The 14,789-nt window shown below is 33.5% G+C and overlaps 1 protein-coding gene across 4 annotated transcripts in view; it reads left to right on the top strand.

Annotated features, from left to right (window-relative positions):
- The window catches only part of LOC117115645, a 38,187-nt gene extending 23,667 nt beyond the window's left edge, over positions 1 to 14,520 (top strand). For all 4 annotated transcript variants that reach the window (XM_033259531.1, XM_033259533.1, XM_033259532.1 and 1 more), the window contains exon 3: positions 4,971 to 14,520. In XM_033259531.1, the coding sequence (XP_033115422.1) occupies positions 4,971 to 7,109 (2,139 nt within the window). In that variant the 3' untranslated portion in view covers positions 7,110 to 14,520. The remainder of the gene's footprint in view (positions 1 to 4,970) is intronic.
- The last annotated feature ends 269 nt before the right edge of the window (positions 14,521 to 14,789 follow it).

Raw genomic sequence — 14,789 nt, 5'->3', positions numbered from 1 at the left:
TTAAATTAGCATAGAGAAAGCCAAGGTGGACAGGCTTATGGGTAGGCATATTAGCGAGATTTGATTTACATGATGATGTGACACTAGAACAGGTTTACTCAACCGTGAACGTTCTGTGTTCTCTGCAACTCAATGTTCTCGCATGCGCAGATGACTTATGTGATGTCATTACGTTCTTCTGTACGTCCTACCATTGTTATGCAATTGAAATAGTTCCCTATTCTCAGACAATGCCCCATATTATAACTTATTGAAAAAAAAACACCTTGAATTTTTTTAAACATGCAAATTTACACTGTTTTTTAAAATTAATTTTATTCAATTTCCAGAAAAAAATAGAAAGAAAATAAACAAAATTACAATACCTGTGGATGACCAAAAATTAAACAGTTCAAAGAATTGAACACTGTCTACGGATTTCCCAACAAATAGTACATACAGTGAAAAACACACACACAAAAAAAAAAAAAAAAAAAAAACCCAGAAAAAATATGTGGAAGCTTTTGATTACAAAATCTCTTCTAAACTTTCAAAAATTGTACTAAGCTTTATCATGAACATCGCAAGGAATATGTTCCGAAATTCATGGAAAATTGTTTGGTGGCACTATCAAGATAATATACCTGCTGTCTGTTATCAGAATCTATTTTGATAGTTTACAATACTGCTCTTGATTACAAACAGTGGTCTGTATATACAGTATTATTACGCTTCTTGGAATTAACCATGAATTGTGGCAATCGGTAAACATAAGATTGGGCTATTCTGTTTTGTTCAAATATTTTGATAGTGTTTAGCACAATGGTAATAAATATCAATACAATTCAGTTCACTTTATTTGATAATCACCTCCAACAAAAAGGTATGTCAAACAATAGACACAATACAAACAATGAAAATGAAAAGAGAAAAAGAGAGAACCAATGTAAAAGTTTATAACAAGAAAACCTGATTCACAGGCGATGGACAGAACCAAGTAACTAGATCCTTGTCTTCAGGTTGAATGAAGTCTCAAGAGCAGTATGCCTTTTAAATGCAGATGTAACAAATTCATTAACAGGTTTGATGATGACATATTCACCAGAACCCATAATGAAAAGAAATTTTTCTACCCTTGACATATGTTCGAAGTTTTGATTAATATTCAATTTCGGTGAAAAGCTTGTTTCTAACATCGTAAATGGGGCAGCAAATTATAAAATGAAATTTATCTTCAAGTCTTAATAGAGACATTAAAAAAAAAACAATGTAAAAATAATTTTTTTTTGCTGATTTACAAACTTAATATAAAATTTCGCCATTGAAATTTCATGAATATAGAATTGTGGTTTTTTTTTTTTACGTTCCTATTAATTAGCGGATGAATGATGTTTGTACCATAACTTGAAAATCTATGGATTTGAGGATGATGTAATTTGTGATTCTATTCAACCTACTATTCTGAAATCAGTGATATAATTAGCAAAACATTTCCATAGAAACATATGATCATTTACAATAAAACTACAATACAGTACATGCTGTTCTTATGCAATCATGGTCATTTGATAATTATCATAATTACTTAATTTTAAATTTCATTCTCATCCTACAGTGAAGGATTCACCACCTACAGCAGGATATGTCCAACTATCTAATCAACATCGTTATTATTTACGCATGACGTTTTGCGACATAGCACATTTTAACAAGTTTCAGAGCAATTTTTACTTAATCTAAAAATGTTTTAAACTACACTTTTTTTTTTATAAGAACCAGTAAAATTTTGCCGAGGCTCAGTGTTCTTATTTTTTGGCCGATTTCAGGCTCAAAATGTTCTTAATTTTTTCTTATTTTACACACTTTTCAAACATAGAAAATTATTATTGTACAGCAAAAATGGGCCCTGAAAAAAATGCCCTGGAAAATTTGCCCCAGAAAAAAGGCCTGGTAAAAATTGCCCCAAATGACAGTAGGCCTACACCCAATTATAGGGGGTATTACATAGTCTCACCTACATTACTGCACATAAGGTACAGATATAATTTTTTTTGGTTTTTCAAAAACCTCATTTGCCATTTTACCTCAGCCTTAATTTGTTCTTATTTTGTTCTTAATTTTAAGCAATTTCAGCCTCAGTGTTCTTATAAAATGTGTTCTTATAAAAAAAAAAAAAAAAGTGTAATGGAAGATATGAAGCCAGATTGATTATTCAACATTTATTTCTTTTGGGTTTATTTAAAGGAAGCGGCCTACAAAATGATGCGGCCCATAAAATGATACTATATAAAGTGTGATATACCGTACCGTACAAAATTTTAGCCTTATTTATCGATGAGTACTATTTATTATATTGACAAATAATAATTTGCATTTTCTTTTTAAATTATTGAAATTAATTTATGAGATGAAAGAATCTAATCATTATTACTCAGGTTAATGCTAATCATTTTTTAGTTATTTTTAGCTTTTATTGTGGCATTTATAAAATCAAAATATGCATATATGCTTATTTTCTTATTTTTTGGCTGATTTCAGGCTCAAAATGTTCTTAATTTGTTCTTATTTTACACACTTTTCAAACATAGAAAATTATTATTGTACAGCAAAAATGGGCCCTGAAAAAAATGCCCTGGAAAATTTGCCCCAGAAAAAAGGCCTGGTAAAAATTGCCCCAAATGACAGTAGGCCTACACCCAATTATAGGGGGTATTACATAGTCTCACCTACATTACTGCACATAAGGTACAGATATAATTTTTTTTGGTTTTTCAAAAACCTCATTTGCCATTTTACCTCAGCCTTAATTTGTTCTTATTTTGTTCTTAATTTTAAGCAATTTCAGCCTCAGTGTTCTTATAAAATGTGTTCTTATAAAAAAAAAAAAAAAAGTGTAATGGAAGATATAAAGCCAGATTGATTTGTTCTTAGGCATTCTGATTTATTATTTAAACAATAACAATGCAGCATTGCATTGAATTGCATCAAACCACCAAAAAGATAAGCTGAATACAAAAATAACATTCAAATATTAAAGAACAACAATAAACAATCATATTATTATTTATTTATATCATATAGTGGCTTTTCTTTGCAGATACAAAGCGCTTCTTTTCCCTGGTCATTGCCGTCCGCATGCTTTTAAGTGTTGCTGCTAGTAAACAGCACAGGAGCAGGCAACACCACCAGGTACTCATTTATACCAGTGGGTGGAGAGAAGCAAGGCATATAAAGTGCCTTGCTCAAGGACATAAGCGAAAATGTATAGCGAGGGATTGAAATTCCAACTTCGAGGCTGCGCAGTATTAATAAAAATTACTTATACAAAGATTAACATTCTCTGGATTTGAACCTGGAATCCTGGTATTGGATGGCTAGCATCTTTAGCACTATAAAGCTACATCATACTGTACTGTACAATGTACTGTATGCCACAGTGATCTGTTAGTGGAAATTACAAACTTATAGGCTAAATAAATTGTTTCTGGCATGGTCCAATTCAGATCTTACTAACCAACAATCTTTAAACTCCAGACCAGCCCTGACTTCCAAGTTTTCACTGTGGCTTGGACAACACAAATTTTTTGCATTGTGCTTGTGTTGGATCCCAAATGAAAAATACTTTTTTTAGTTTTGTTTGTACACTTGTGCAGTATACATTGCCTCGTACTGTACAAAGTAAACTCTGTCATCACAATTAAACCTAAACCGCGTCATGTATACCATTCAGTAGTGATTCTATGCATTTAATAGAAAACACAATACTTATACAGGCATAAGCAAGGTTAATGCAATAAGGGACTTCCCCTTATTTTTTTACTGGCATTACATCACCAGCTGCAAACTCTATATAATGAATGACTGAGGTCAAATGTAATGAAACATTTATAAATTGAATTACCAAATTAAAGTTGTATATGGAGAAATACCTCACCACACTTAAATTTGAATTGTCACTATTAAAACACCATTAAATTTTTACAGATTCTGTACTTTGAAGAAGGTGAACCTCTTTATTGAAAATACAGATTCAACAAATCATGTACTGTATGACTACCTCCAGTTCACTAATGCCTATGCTGTAAATGAGTGGTTTTTATATCTTATTCCCAAACCTCCCACCTACTAATGATGGTTATTTCAATTAAAAGTGAACTTTTTTGTTATTATTCATGTTCATGGATATGTTTTTTTCTAAATTATGCCCACTCTACTGTTTCCATGAAATCTGTAAAATCTTCCGATTTCTTCCTGACAGTATAGATCATTTATCCAGGGTGGTAGCCAGGATTGCCGTTTTGATGGTGCCGGGATGGACCATCTGGGGTCAGGGGAAAGAGCCGGTTGGATTGCAGCTTTGAATTTTGAATACTTTAAGCAATTTGAATTCACATACTAGCCTAATGATAAATTGCTGGTTAAAATGTAAAGATTTAAAATTTCCTTTTAATCTTTTTACGGAAAATTGTTTTTTATTTTTATTTTGTATTATATTTAATACTTGTTTTATTATCTCACAACAAAAAAACATCTGGTCTTTCATAAAGTTTACTAAACACAGAGGACCAAAGTGAATTTTTGATTTAACGCTGAGAACTGCACCCAAACTTTGATGTTTCCAGTGTGCTAATATGCACTGCTTTTTTTCCACTTTATGCTCAGTTTTAACATTACTTTTTACAGATAATCTGTGTTGGGCCATACAAAACAAGGGGTTTTCTAGCCAAAGATTGTTGGAGGGCCGCACACATAGCGATTTTAATATATTTTCGCGGGCCACAACAAAATCACAGTCAGGCCGCATGTGGCCTTCGAGCTGTGCTCTGCCCACCTAGCAGTATACCATCAACATATTGTGCTAATTGAATTTTTGTAATTCTTATTCAATTCATGATATAAATTATAATTATTATCTATTGTATTTTACCAATAATGATTTTTGTCTGTACATTTGTTTTTAAAAGTATTTTTGTTTTACTTTGTCTTTTCAGGATGATTTATCTGAAAGCCCTGGTCTCAGCAATGAAATTGTCCTACGGCGGCCACCTACAGTGTCACCAGAACCATCACCTGTATCACACACCTCATCTTCAAACTTGTGTACAAGCAGCAGCCAAGAGAGTCAAGGTAGGCATCATGATAAAACCAATTCTGGACAACTGATGGGCTTAGGCGTTCGTAAGATGTTGCAACGACGCCATAGCCTGGGCGGTAGTCTTCCTAACTCTGAACTGCGAGTGGGTTTCTTTAGCCAACCTTTTAAGGAAGAACCAATCAGCCCGGTGCTATGCTCAAAGACTAATGAATCTTTAACTGGAACCAACCAACAGGAGGTTCGACCTGTTATGAGGGATGTAACCCCGGCTGATAGTTTGGCAGACTCGAGTGAATCAAAGAAAAGGGATTCAATATCAAGGAACAGTGTGGTGTCTTGTCCGGAAGAAATGGATTTAAGATCAAAAGACTCTGAGCTTTCAATAGCTTTGCCACCTCAACGTGATGTGGCTGTAGTTCGTGGAATTCCATTCCGCCCAGAAACTGCAGAAAACGTTACAGTTAAACAGGAAAAAATGATATCCAGAGAGAACATGGAACTTGAATTAATAGAGAAAGGAAGTGGCTCACCATCTCTAGAGGATCAAAAAGAATCAAGTGATTCACCTGATTTAACATTTAATGAGACATTTTCAAGAGTGCAGGCACAGCCTGAGACTCTACCCACTCTTGAGCTTGGAGTACATCGAAGGTCAGACCCACGAACAGATCCGAAGCTTGACACAAGAACTGAGCCACATATATACCAAAGAGATAAGCCTCCTGCATCCTTAAGAGATATAGTTAGTCATGTCATGGAGAAACATCGTCATAATAATGTGGCTACAGGGCGACCAACTGAAAATCACATTAAGACTCCACCTCAAACCTCAGTTGAATTTCCAGGGAATACAGCTCCAGGAATTGAGTATCATGGGTCTACCAAGACTAGGCCTAGAAGCTACAGTATAACTGAAGGGGAAATTCCGAACTTCCATGATCATCAAGATGATTTGTTAGATAGTTCTAAAGAAGGATTAAGGAGTGATTTACATGGTCATCCGACTGACCATAAGCAGTATAGAGGTGGTCCACCTAATCCAAGAATGCCCCTCTGGTACCATTACCATCAGCAATCCCTGGAAAGAGAGCAAGGAAAGTATCCAAGGATGGTGCCTTGGGCGTATCCTGGACACTTCCCCGGAGGTAATCAATCGCAGAACTCTAGCATAGGTAAGATTACAGCACCACAGTCATCAGAAGAGTCTGTTCTGTATCGCTACTTGCGTAACCCTCATCCACACATGAAACGTAGAAGGAACTCTATTGGTGTTATGAACCCTGTGGAAGCAGCCAGGGTTGGACTACCTTGGCCCCCCCAGTTACCACCAAATGAAATGATTTCAAGATTTGTGCCTCCATCGCAGCCTCACATGCCATGGGGTGCAGTGCCAGGATACATGCAAGCATATGGACTTCCTCCAATGGGAGATAAAGTAAACTCTCCGAATTCAATCGCAAAACATGGAAGCCAGGTGTCACCAAATAGGTATGGAGAGTACTTAGCTGACATGGAGAGAAAGGAAGGCAACAAGTCTAATAACTCTGATCAGACCAGCAGTGAAGGAACACAGGACTTAGCTCAGGTGGATGACATCACTAGGCAAGTGAATAGTGCCATTAGGAGCACAGGAGGATTCTATGCCTCTGAACAAAATGGTGGAGAAGGAGATGATGGCAATCATGATTTTGATGGCGAAGACGACGAAAATCGATCAGATGATGGCCGTAAGCGTAGTCGAAAAAGCACATTCAATATATACCGTGAAATTCCAGAGCGGAAGCGAAAACTTGATCGAGTAGAAGAAGAAAAGATTAAAAAGAGTTACAATGCTGATGGAAGCTTTGATTATTTTACTCTGACTGGCTGGAAAGCCTACAAATGTGACTTGTGTAAGAAACGTCGATTCAAAACTGCATCTGAGCTAGAGGACCACAAACGACTGAAACATGGAAGTGATTTAAACCAGAACTCGCGTAAACTGGTCTTTCATTCAGTTCATGTGGAAGAGAATGATTTTGAGGAGTCAAGCTAAGAATTTTTAAACCAAACATTTTATGAAAAGAAAAAAATTTATGGAAAGGAAGTTTGAGAATTGAATACACAATAGAGGGCAGTATACAAATCTGTTATGATTGGCTGAATAGTAACCCAAAAAGACAAAGCAGGCAAGAGAAGGATTGCTTTTTTTTCTGAAGAATTTTCATAAATTACTGACATTTTGAAGTATATAATGGCTATACCTTGTAAATATGTAAATTGCTTCTGTAGATATATGTGAAGCTTTGTTTTGAGAGCAGTTTTTTTTTTCAAAGCAGCTGTTTGCCAATGTCTGCCATACCAAAAAAGAGGATTTTTTTCAATCCAAAGTTTTAAAAGTTTGTAAAATATTTTGAAAGGACTGTAAATTCACATATCGCTTTAATATTGTAGTACTGTACATTTTCGAGCATTTTTGCTTGAACAATTGAACAATATGTTTGTGTCGAAGTAGTCATGAAGTTATGAAGCCAGAGATTTTGAGAGATGAATGTTTTCAATGACAATTTTACGAAGGATTTATGAGTTGTACAATTAATTGCTAACAAGTGAGTTTATATATACAGTAGTTGGATTTGTTTTGATGATAAAATAAGCAAAACAAGAGAGTTGGAGAAGGGAGTCTAGGTGATGGCGATTTGTTTTCAAGGTACATACAATTACTTTAATGATAACTATTTAATGATGAAAATTTCATATAATAATAACATCATTTAGTGTTGATTTTGTCATAAAAAAGGGCTTTGCTTGTATTACCTAATTCAGATCAAAAATACACATTATTTCTGTAGTGTTGTTGTTTGGGACAAAAATCATTTAATATTTTGTGGACGTATTTACTGAACATAATGTCTAGTAACTGTACAATTAATTGTATTTTTGATTTATGTTTGAAAAAATTGGTGTACTGTACAATTAATAAAAATGCTGTGGGAATTGATAGAACTATAGTAAATACTTAGTTCTGTGGTTTGTCTGCTAGAAAATAAATTTGATTTAAACAGATGTAGGAAAAAGCAGTGAAGATGCAGGAGTGATAGTTTTTATGGTCATGACAGGAGTCCCTAGTTGGAAGAAGTCAATTCCAGGAGACACATAATAAATTTTATTTTGCTGCATATGGTGAACCATTGGCACTGACTTCCATGAGAAAATCGATAATTAGTTAATAAAAATTATGAATAATTAGTAAAAGGATGAAAATATTATGAATTTTCGGGAGATGGTTTATTTTCCGTTAGGTTCTTGCTTGCGTGCGGGCGTCCGTCCCGATTTTTGTGACACCAAACTTTCTGAAGACTTGGGACCCTTGTCTTGATAATAAGTATACAAGTAATTTTGGAATTGTTTTGTTCGTTGCCCACCTTGCATTTCTATAAATTATCTCTATTCCTATTTCTAAAATGGATTGAACAATTTCATAAAAGAGCCAATACTATGACTTTTGAAATCTCTGATTAGTTTTTAAACATCTTGTGTTCTTGCCTCGTTTAATGCATTGTATGGATACAAAAGATCTATGAATGAAAAGTCTGGCTTGTAGAGATACTGTACAATAAGTACAGTTTAAGGCTTTACTCTACGTGGAATTACTTACAAGTTTTCTGGTGATTAATGGTGTTTCATAAGGCTGTGGAATTTCAAAAGGGGCTAATTTTTATAAAAAGAAATATTGTATTAACGAATGAGAAGAACAATTACAGAATCTGTACAATTGCTTGCCAGGAAACTTGCAAGTCTAAGTTTGCATAAGGTATATCATGAATAAATTTCCAAAATTATATTTGACATTTTTTATGTTATTAAGCAACTGATTTATTTTGTTTATTTCTTAAAATGATTTGTTATTCTGAACCCAACAATCCACAAAATTCACTCCAAAATATTTTACAATGTTTTATGTGTTTGTACTGTACACTATACTTTTAATTAAAGGGTTGCACTAGGATTTGGCCGCTCCAGTGCCCCAAAGGTTGGCCAATTTCTGCGACAGATTTCCAATGTCCCCAAAGGCGAGCTGATCCCTCTGAATTTCAAAGGCAATATTTCATCCATTTTAGAGTCTACTGATACTGTATGTAAAAAATACATTATATACTGTACAGTTTTCTCTCTCCTCGACTAATCAGTGGAGGATCAAGAAATTCAAAATTTTGTATTTTTCTCCACATTTTAAAATAATTTTGAGCAATTTAGAGGGCTCGGGGCTGCTGGGCTTCACCTTCAATCCGCCACTGCTGAATTTTTTTTTCAGGCTCCGTCCTAAAGTTTTCTCTTGACTTTACCCCAAACTCGATTATTGTACACAGTTCTACGATAGTCCACATCTATTATGCATTATTTATTTGTTTATTAATATTTTTTTTTTTTTTACACTAAAAGAGAGATAAACACATTTAATTATACTGTAAGTTGACAGAGTGCACTAAGTTTAGGTATGGAATGCCAACAGATAAATATTGTCATACAATCATCATCATTGGCATCCCAGTCTTCAAAGACTATGCATCAGGCACCCATGGAGAGGGATATACATTATTTATAATTATTTTGTCATAAAATATGTAAAAAAAAATGAATTACAGATTCGGTAATTCAGAGAATGCATAATAAATTCAGCAGAAACTGGAACATTGAAATCTTTGACTTGAATACACCTCGCTATCAGTGAAAAAAAATCAATATCAGTGAACATAGATGTCTTATCCAAGAGTTATTTTAATGAAAAATCCACCCAATTTTTCACACTGTGGGATTAAGGGCTTAGTTACATCTGTGCTTCTAAATCCCATAAAACATCTGTAAAGGAGTATGATTTGTTCAATTTTATGTATTGTTAAATTTTCAATCATTGGTTTGTTTTTTTTTTTTTTTTTTGTTTTTTTTTTTGGATGATAAGTAATGGATTCCTGATTGATGTTGGTTGATCCTTAATGGCTGTTTTTTTTATATACCATACCTGTAGCTTCGGTTTGACCAAACTTAACCTACATTCACAAGCTTTTTACAGATCATTATTGATCTATCAGTATCTTGTCCACAGAGGTTATGCAGGTGTGGTGGATACATGGGGCCAAAGGAGCTAGGCCCTCTTCCCCCACAAAAAAAAATAAATAAATAAATTAAAAAAAAAAAAAAAAAAAGAGAAGCCCTGTATTCCAAAAAAACTACAGTAATTTTTATAGAAATTCCATTTCCATGTGCCAGTGTCTATGGTCGAAGATTATATAATTGCAAGAGATCCAACTACCCTGATTTTGTATGCACGCAATGAAAAGTTTTAAAAAGCACTAACACGAGATAGGGGGCGCCCTATTAGAATTCAAATAAAGTTCGAAACTCTCCTCTTGAAGGATGCTCTCCAGTTTGTGGTAGCACTTTTTGAAATAGGATTACGTTCCAACGAAGCCCCAATAGTCAGACCTCTTGCAGTTCTATATGCCTTGCTATGGTTAAGTATTTCTAAACAAAAATCTCAAACACCATCCCACACCCTCTCTCTCCCGCGCAGTACTTTGAACGTTGCTTGGCCCCTACCCACATTTTTCTTTGGATCCGTCCCAGCTCTGTATTACAATCAGTATTGATATTACAGATCTCTATAATTAAAAATGGTTTAATATAACGTATACCTCCAAATAGGACTTAATGATAATTATTCGTCTAATTAGAGTATCTTGTCTACAGGATACTCTGTATTCCAAACAGTTTTCATATTTCAGATCTCTCTAATTAAATATGCCATGTAGTTGTAGATCACCTCCAAATATAGACCACAGATAAGTGCCTATCCTTTGATTTTATGATAATTTTTTTTTTCTAATTAGAGCATTTTGACAACAGGATGCTCTGTATTCCAATCAGCTTTACTAATTACAGATCTTTCTAATTAAAAACACCTAAGTATAGACCACTTCCAATTAATATACACTCCGGCTAAATGCCTATCTTTACTTTATGAGGATTATTTTTTATTTAGAAACCAAATCTTTTAAAGACCATGTTAACCCCAGTCTCAAGTGTGATCAGTAATTAGACACACCAATGAGACATGATGTAATTATTTTCTGAATATATATAAAAAAAATATTAAAGATGATTTTTATTATATTTTTATTTAAATGTCTTTCATCTGGATCTTTATCCTAATACCTAATAGAAATGATTAAATTATCACCTTAAAATTCTTATAAAACTGATGAGGGAGGGATAAAACAAGTTTGATGGCTGCCAGCAAACGATGTCAGCTAAATCCATATATACAAAAAATGCAATTAATTGCACTAAATATGATTTTGGTATTATCAAAGACACCATTTCGGGTGTGCATAGACTGGAGTTCAGTACTATTGTATGTAACAGATTTGTCCAAAAAAAAGTACCAGTATAGAATTCCTGTTTTCGCAGTAAATAATCAGCGAAAACTATATAAATCTGATGAGGGAGGGATAGAAAATATTTGATGGCTGCCAGCAATTTAAAATCAGATAAAAACTGCATTTACCCATACAAAAAAATGCAAATATGGTATGTAACAGATTTGTCCAAACTTGTTTATATTTTAATTTCAAAGTACTAGAATTCCTTTTTTCACTGTAAAAATAAAATAAGGTCCAAGATTCCAAAAAAAAGTATGTAGGCAGAGGTGATAATTGAAAAAAAAATGTAGTCTATAAATACTATAGCGTGATCTTTAACACACTGTATTTTCCAACTACTTCACGCTGTTGAAATGATTACATACTCAAGAAGACCTTTGTGACATTTATGAAGATGAGTAAAAATTCTTCCAGGTTAATTTCTAATTTCCTATTATGCCATTATAATCAAACACCTTTATTATTTTTGCTGTCGAGAGATATCCAAACATTTAGTGAACACCTGTCGTGTATGGTAAATTTAATCTACCTGACACAAACTCCCAACTGTAACAGATGGACAAATATTATATATTCAGTTTACTGTTTGAATAAAATTTTTGATTCCACCATTGAATTGTGTTATACATGTTCTAGATATCATGTGTTGTTATTTCTGATTTGAGGTAGATTTAGGTTAACAACTAGTGGAATTAATTCAAAATTAACCTTTCCTAAAGGGCTTTACGTAGGTACCATTTGTACACCTCCGCATCATGCTTTGCTATAAAAGGTAAATGTGGCCGTAGATCGTAGATAAAAATTTGCCTGAGGCTCACCTGCCCACATTGTCAAACTTTTTTTGACAGAAATTTGTGATTTGCCCATATATGGATATAATATGACATCATGTGCATATATTATATGTCTGTGATGTGAGAAATTCACACAAATTTGTCATACTATAAAACTTCATTGTATGAATAAATCTTTAGATTAAATAGACATTTCTAAATTTGAATGTTACATTTTTAATGTTTATAATCACACCAGTGATAGCATCAGTTGGAGGAGGGGGTGGGGGGATGGTGGTGGGTGGCAGAAATTCACTCCCATGATCAGATAAACAAATTCAAAAAGAAATCACAATAAACTGGCAAATGTGGTTGTACTGACATCTGGTATTTTATGTATAACATAATGCATTAAGTTGGACAACATATAAAATCAACATTTGTGGTGAGATTTCTTGATTAAAGTAATTTGCCATCTTTTAATATATCAAGTATCATTTTCATAAAGTGGGCCTCGTGTCTGTCAGCCTAGCTGCAAGGCCAGCCCACTCTAAATGTAGTTATAAAATATAATATTTTTTTTTTTATAAAATAAATGAATTAAACTTCACAATGCTAAACCACAGTTACACTATGATGCTGTTAAACACAGAACCGTATTATCAAAACAATCTATGTTCTTTTATTTCATTTTCATTCATTTCATTTCATTTTTTTTATTCGACTATCATTTACAATTACAGTGACAATAAAATACAATATGTGAAAAAAAAAATTAATTAAAAAAATTAAAATGCTGGCCAGGGGTTTTCTTTTCATTATGATATATCCTGCAGTATAGTACTGTACTTTGACACTTAGTACTTTTACCCTCATCTCAGTTTTAAGTTAGATCCAGAAATTTTTCCATTGGGGTTTACTAAGCCCGACATTGGTCTGAGGTAAGGGGCTGTAACCAGATGGCCACTTAAATTGATAATTTTAATTCAAATACATCATACAATAAGGTGTTATCGCAAAATATACCAAACTCAGATGTTTCACTATCAGCGTTAAAGTTCTTAACTTGCATTATGTTAGTCTTTACTTTCATGCAGTTCAATTATCAGATGTACAGTAGCTCAGGAGTGTGTAATGTAATGTAGGTTTTGTCCTCTAAAAGAAAAATGTTGGGTGGGGTGGGGGAGGTGGGTGGGTACTGTATAATCCATTGTACATTGTGCAGTATCATTTATATTATGTACAACTACCTCCATACTCTGTGAATTGCTCTAAATGTTTGTAAACCTATTCAATGGTTGCCATAGTGTATGACTGAACAAATGCTAATTGCTAACATGGCAGTGAACAGTACCGAAATTCCATGTAAGTTATGTTTTTTAGTTAAGTGCATTTATTGAGAGATTTATGAAGTTACTAAAAGATTCATCATTCCAAAGGTCATCAGAATCGACCTTTATTTGTGACAATTTAATAATTGAGGTTTGGACCTTTGTGAGAATTATAATTTTTTGTTCTTTTTTTTTTTTTTAATTCTCTCAATGAAGGTGTGTACTAGTAATTGAGGTATGCTCTTTATTTGTGACAATAATAGTTATTTCTGTCTATTAAAGTTCTTTATCTGTTGTTACAATGCATATCTACTGACCTGTATAATTGCATGCATATATTTCGATCTCTGTCAGTCAGCATTAATTGGTTGACTGCTAGCGAGGCAATGCCAAGATATGCAGTGGCGTATGTAGGAAGTGTGCGTGGGTGCACACCCCCAGAAATGCTTGCAATCCCCAGTCACCCCCAAAAGTCATGCTCAAGTAGATAAAATCACCTCAAATCATCTTATTTTTTGAGCTAGCTCCCCTCAACTAATCATCGAGCCCCAATTCACTCATTCAGTTGCGCTTCGCACTACCCCCCTCCCTCCACATTCTGCTTTTGATTTTTTGTTTCATACATTGTAATTCATTTTATTATAATTGGAATCTACTTATATTATTTTTTTCCAATTGGAAAAAAACAATAGAATGTTTGTTACACATATATATTGAACCCAAAGAATTGACAAGAAATGATTAAAAATATATTAATAATGATTTTCAAGAATGGTATTACAGAATGCTACTAATGAATCAAATCTGTTTAAAAAGTTCTGTGGTTGGCAGGATATATTAATTTGTCCAAATGCCCATCAGTTTGTTTATTGTTATGTACAGGTGGATTGATATATGCAAATAAAGCTTGCTGTTTACAAGCAGTATGGTATTGATTTTTTTTGCCTTAATTTGATGTTTTCTCAGTACTCGCAATTAACTTATTTCATTAAGTGACAAGTTACCACAAAAACCAACTAACAAAATATTAACATGTGTTATGGTTATGGCATTTAATATAGCGCACAAAACTGCTTAGTTAAAAACTATGCATTATGTGTTTTTATATGTTCTATGATTAATTGTGTTTAGAATAATGTTTATATTCTATAATGATTTGGTAGATAATATATGGATTGGATTTATTCGTTGT

The sequence above is a fragment of the Anneissia japonica genome, unplaced genomic scaffold, assembly GCF_011630105.1.
Source record: "Anneissia japonica isolate Jap-2015-1 unplaced genomic scaffold, ASM1163010v1 scaffold16662_len1167910_cov178, whole genome shotgun sequence".
Taxonomy (NCBI): Eukaryota; Metazoa; Echinodermata; class Crinoidea; order Comatulida; family Comatulidae; genus Anneissia; species Anneissia japonica.
This window is presented reverse-complemented; position numbering and strand designations above follow the sequence as displayed.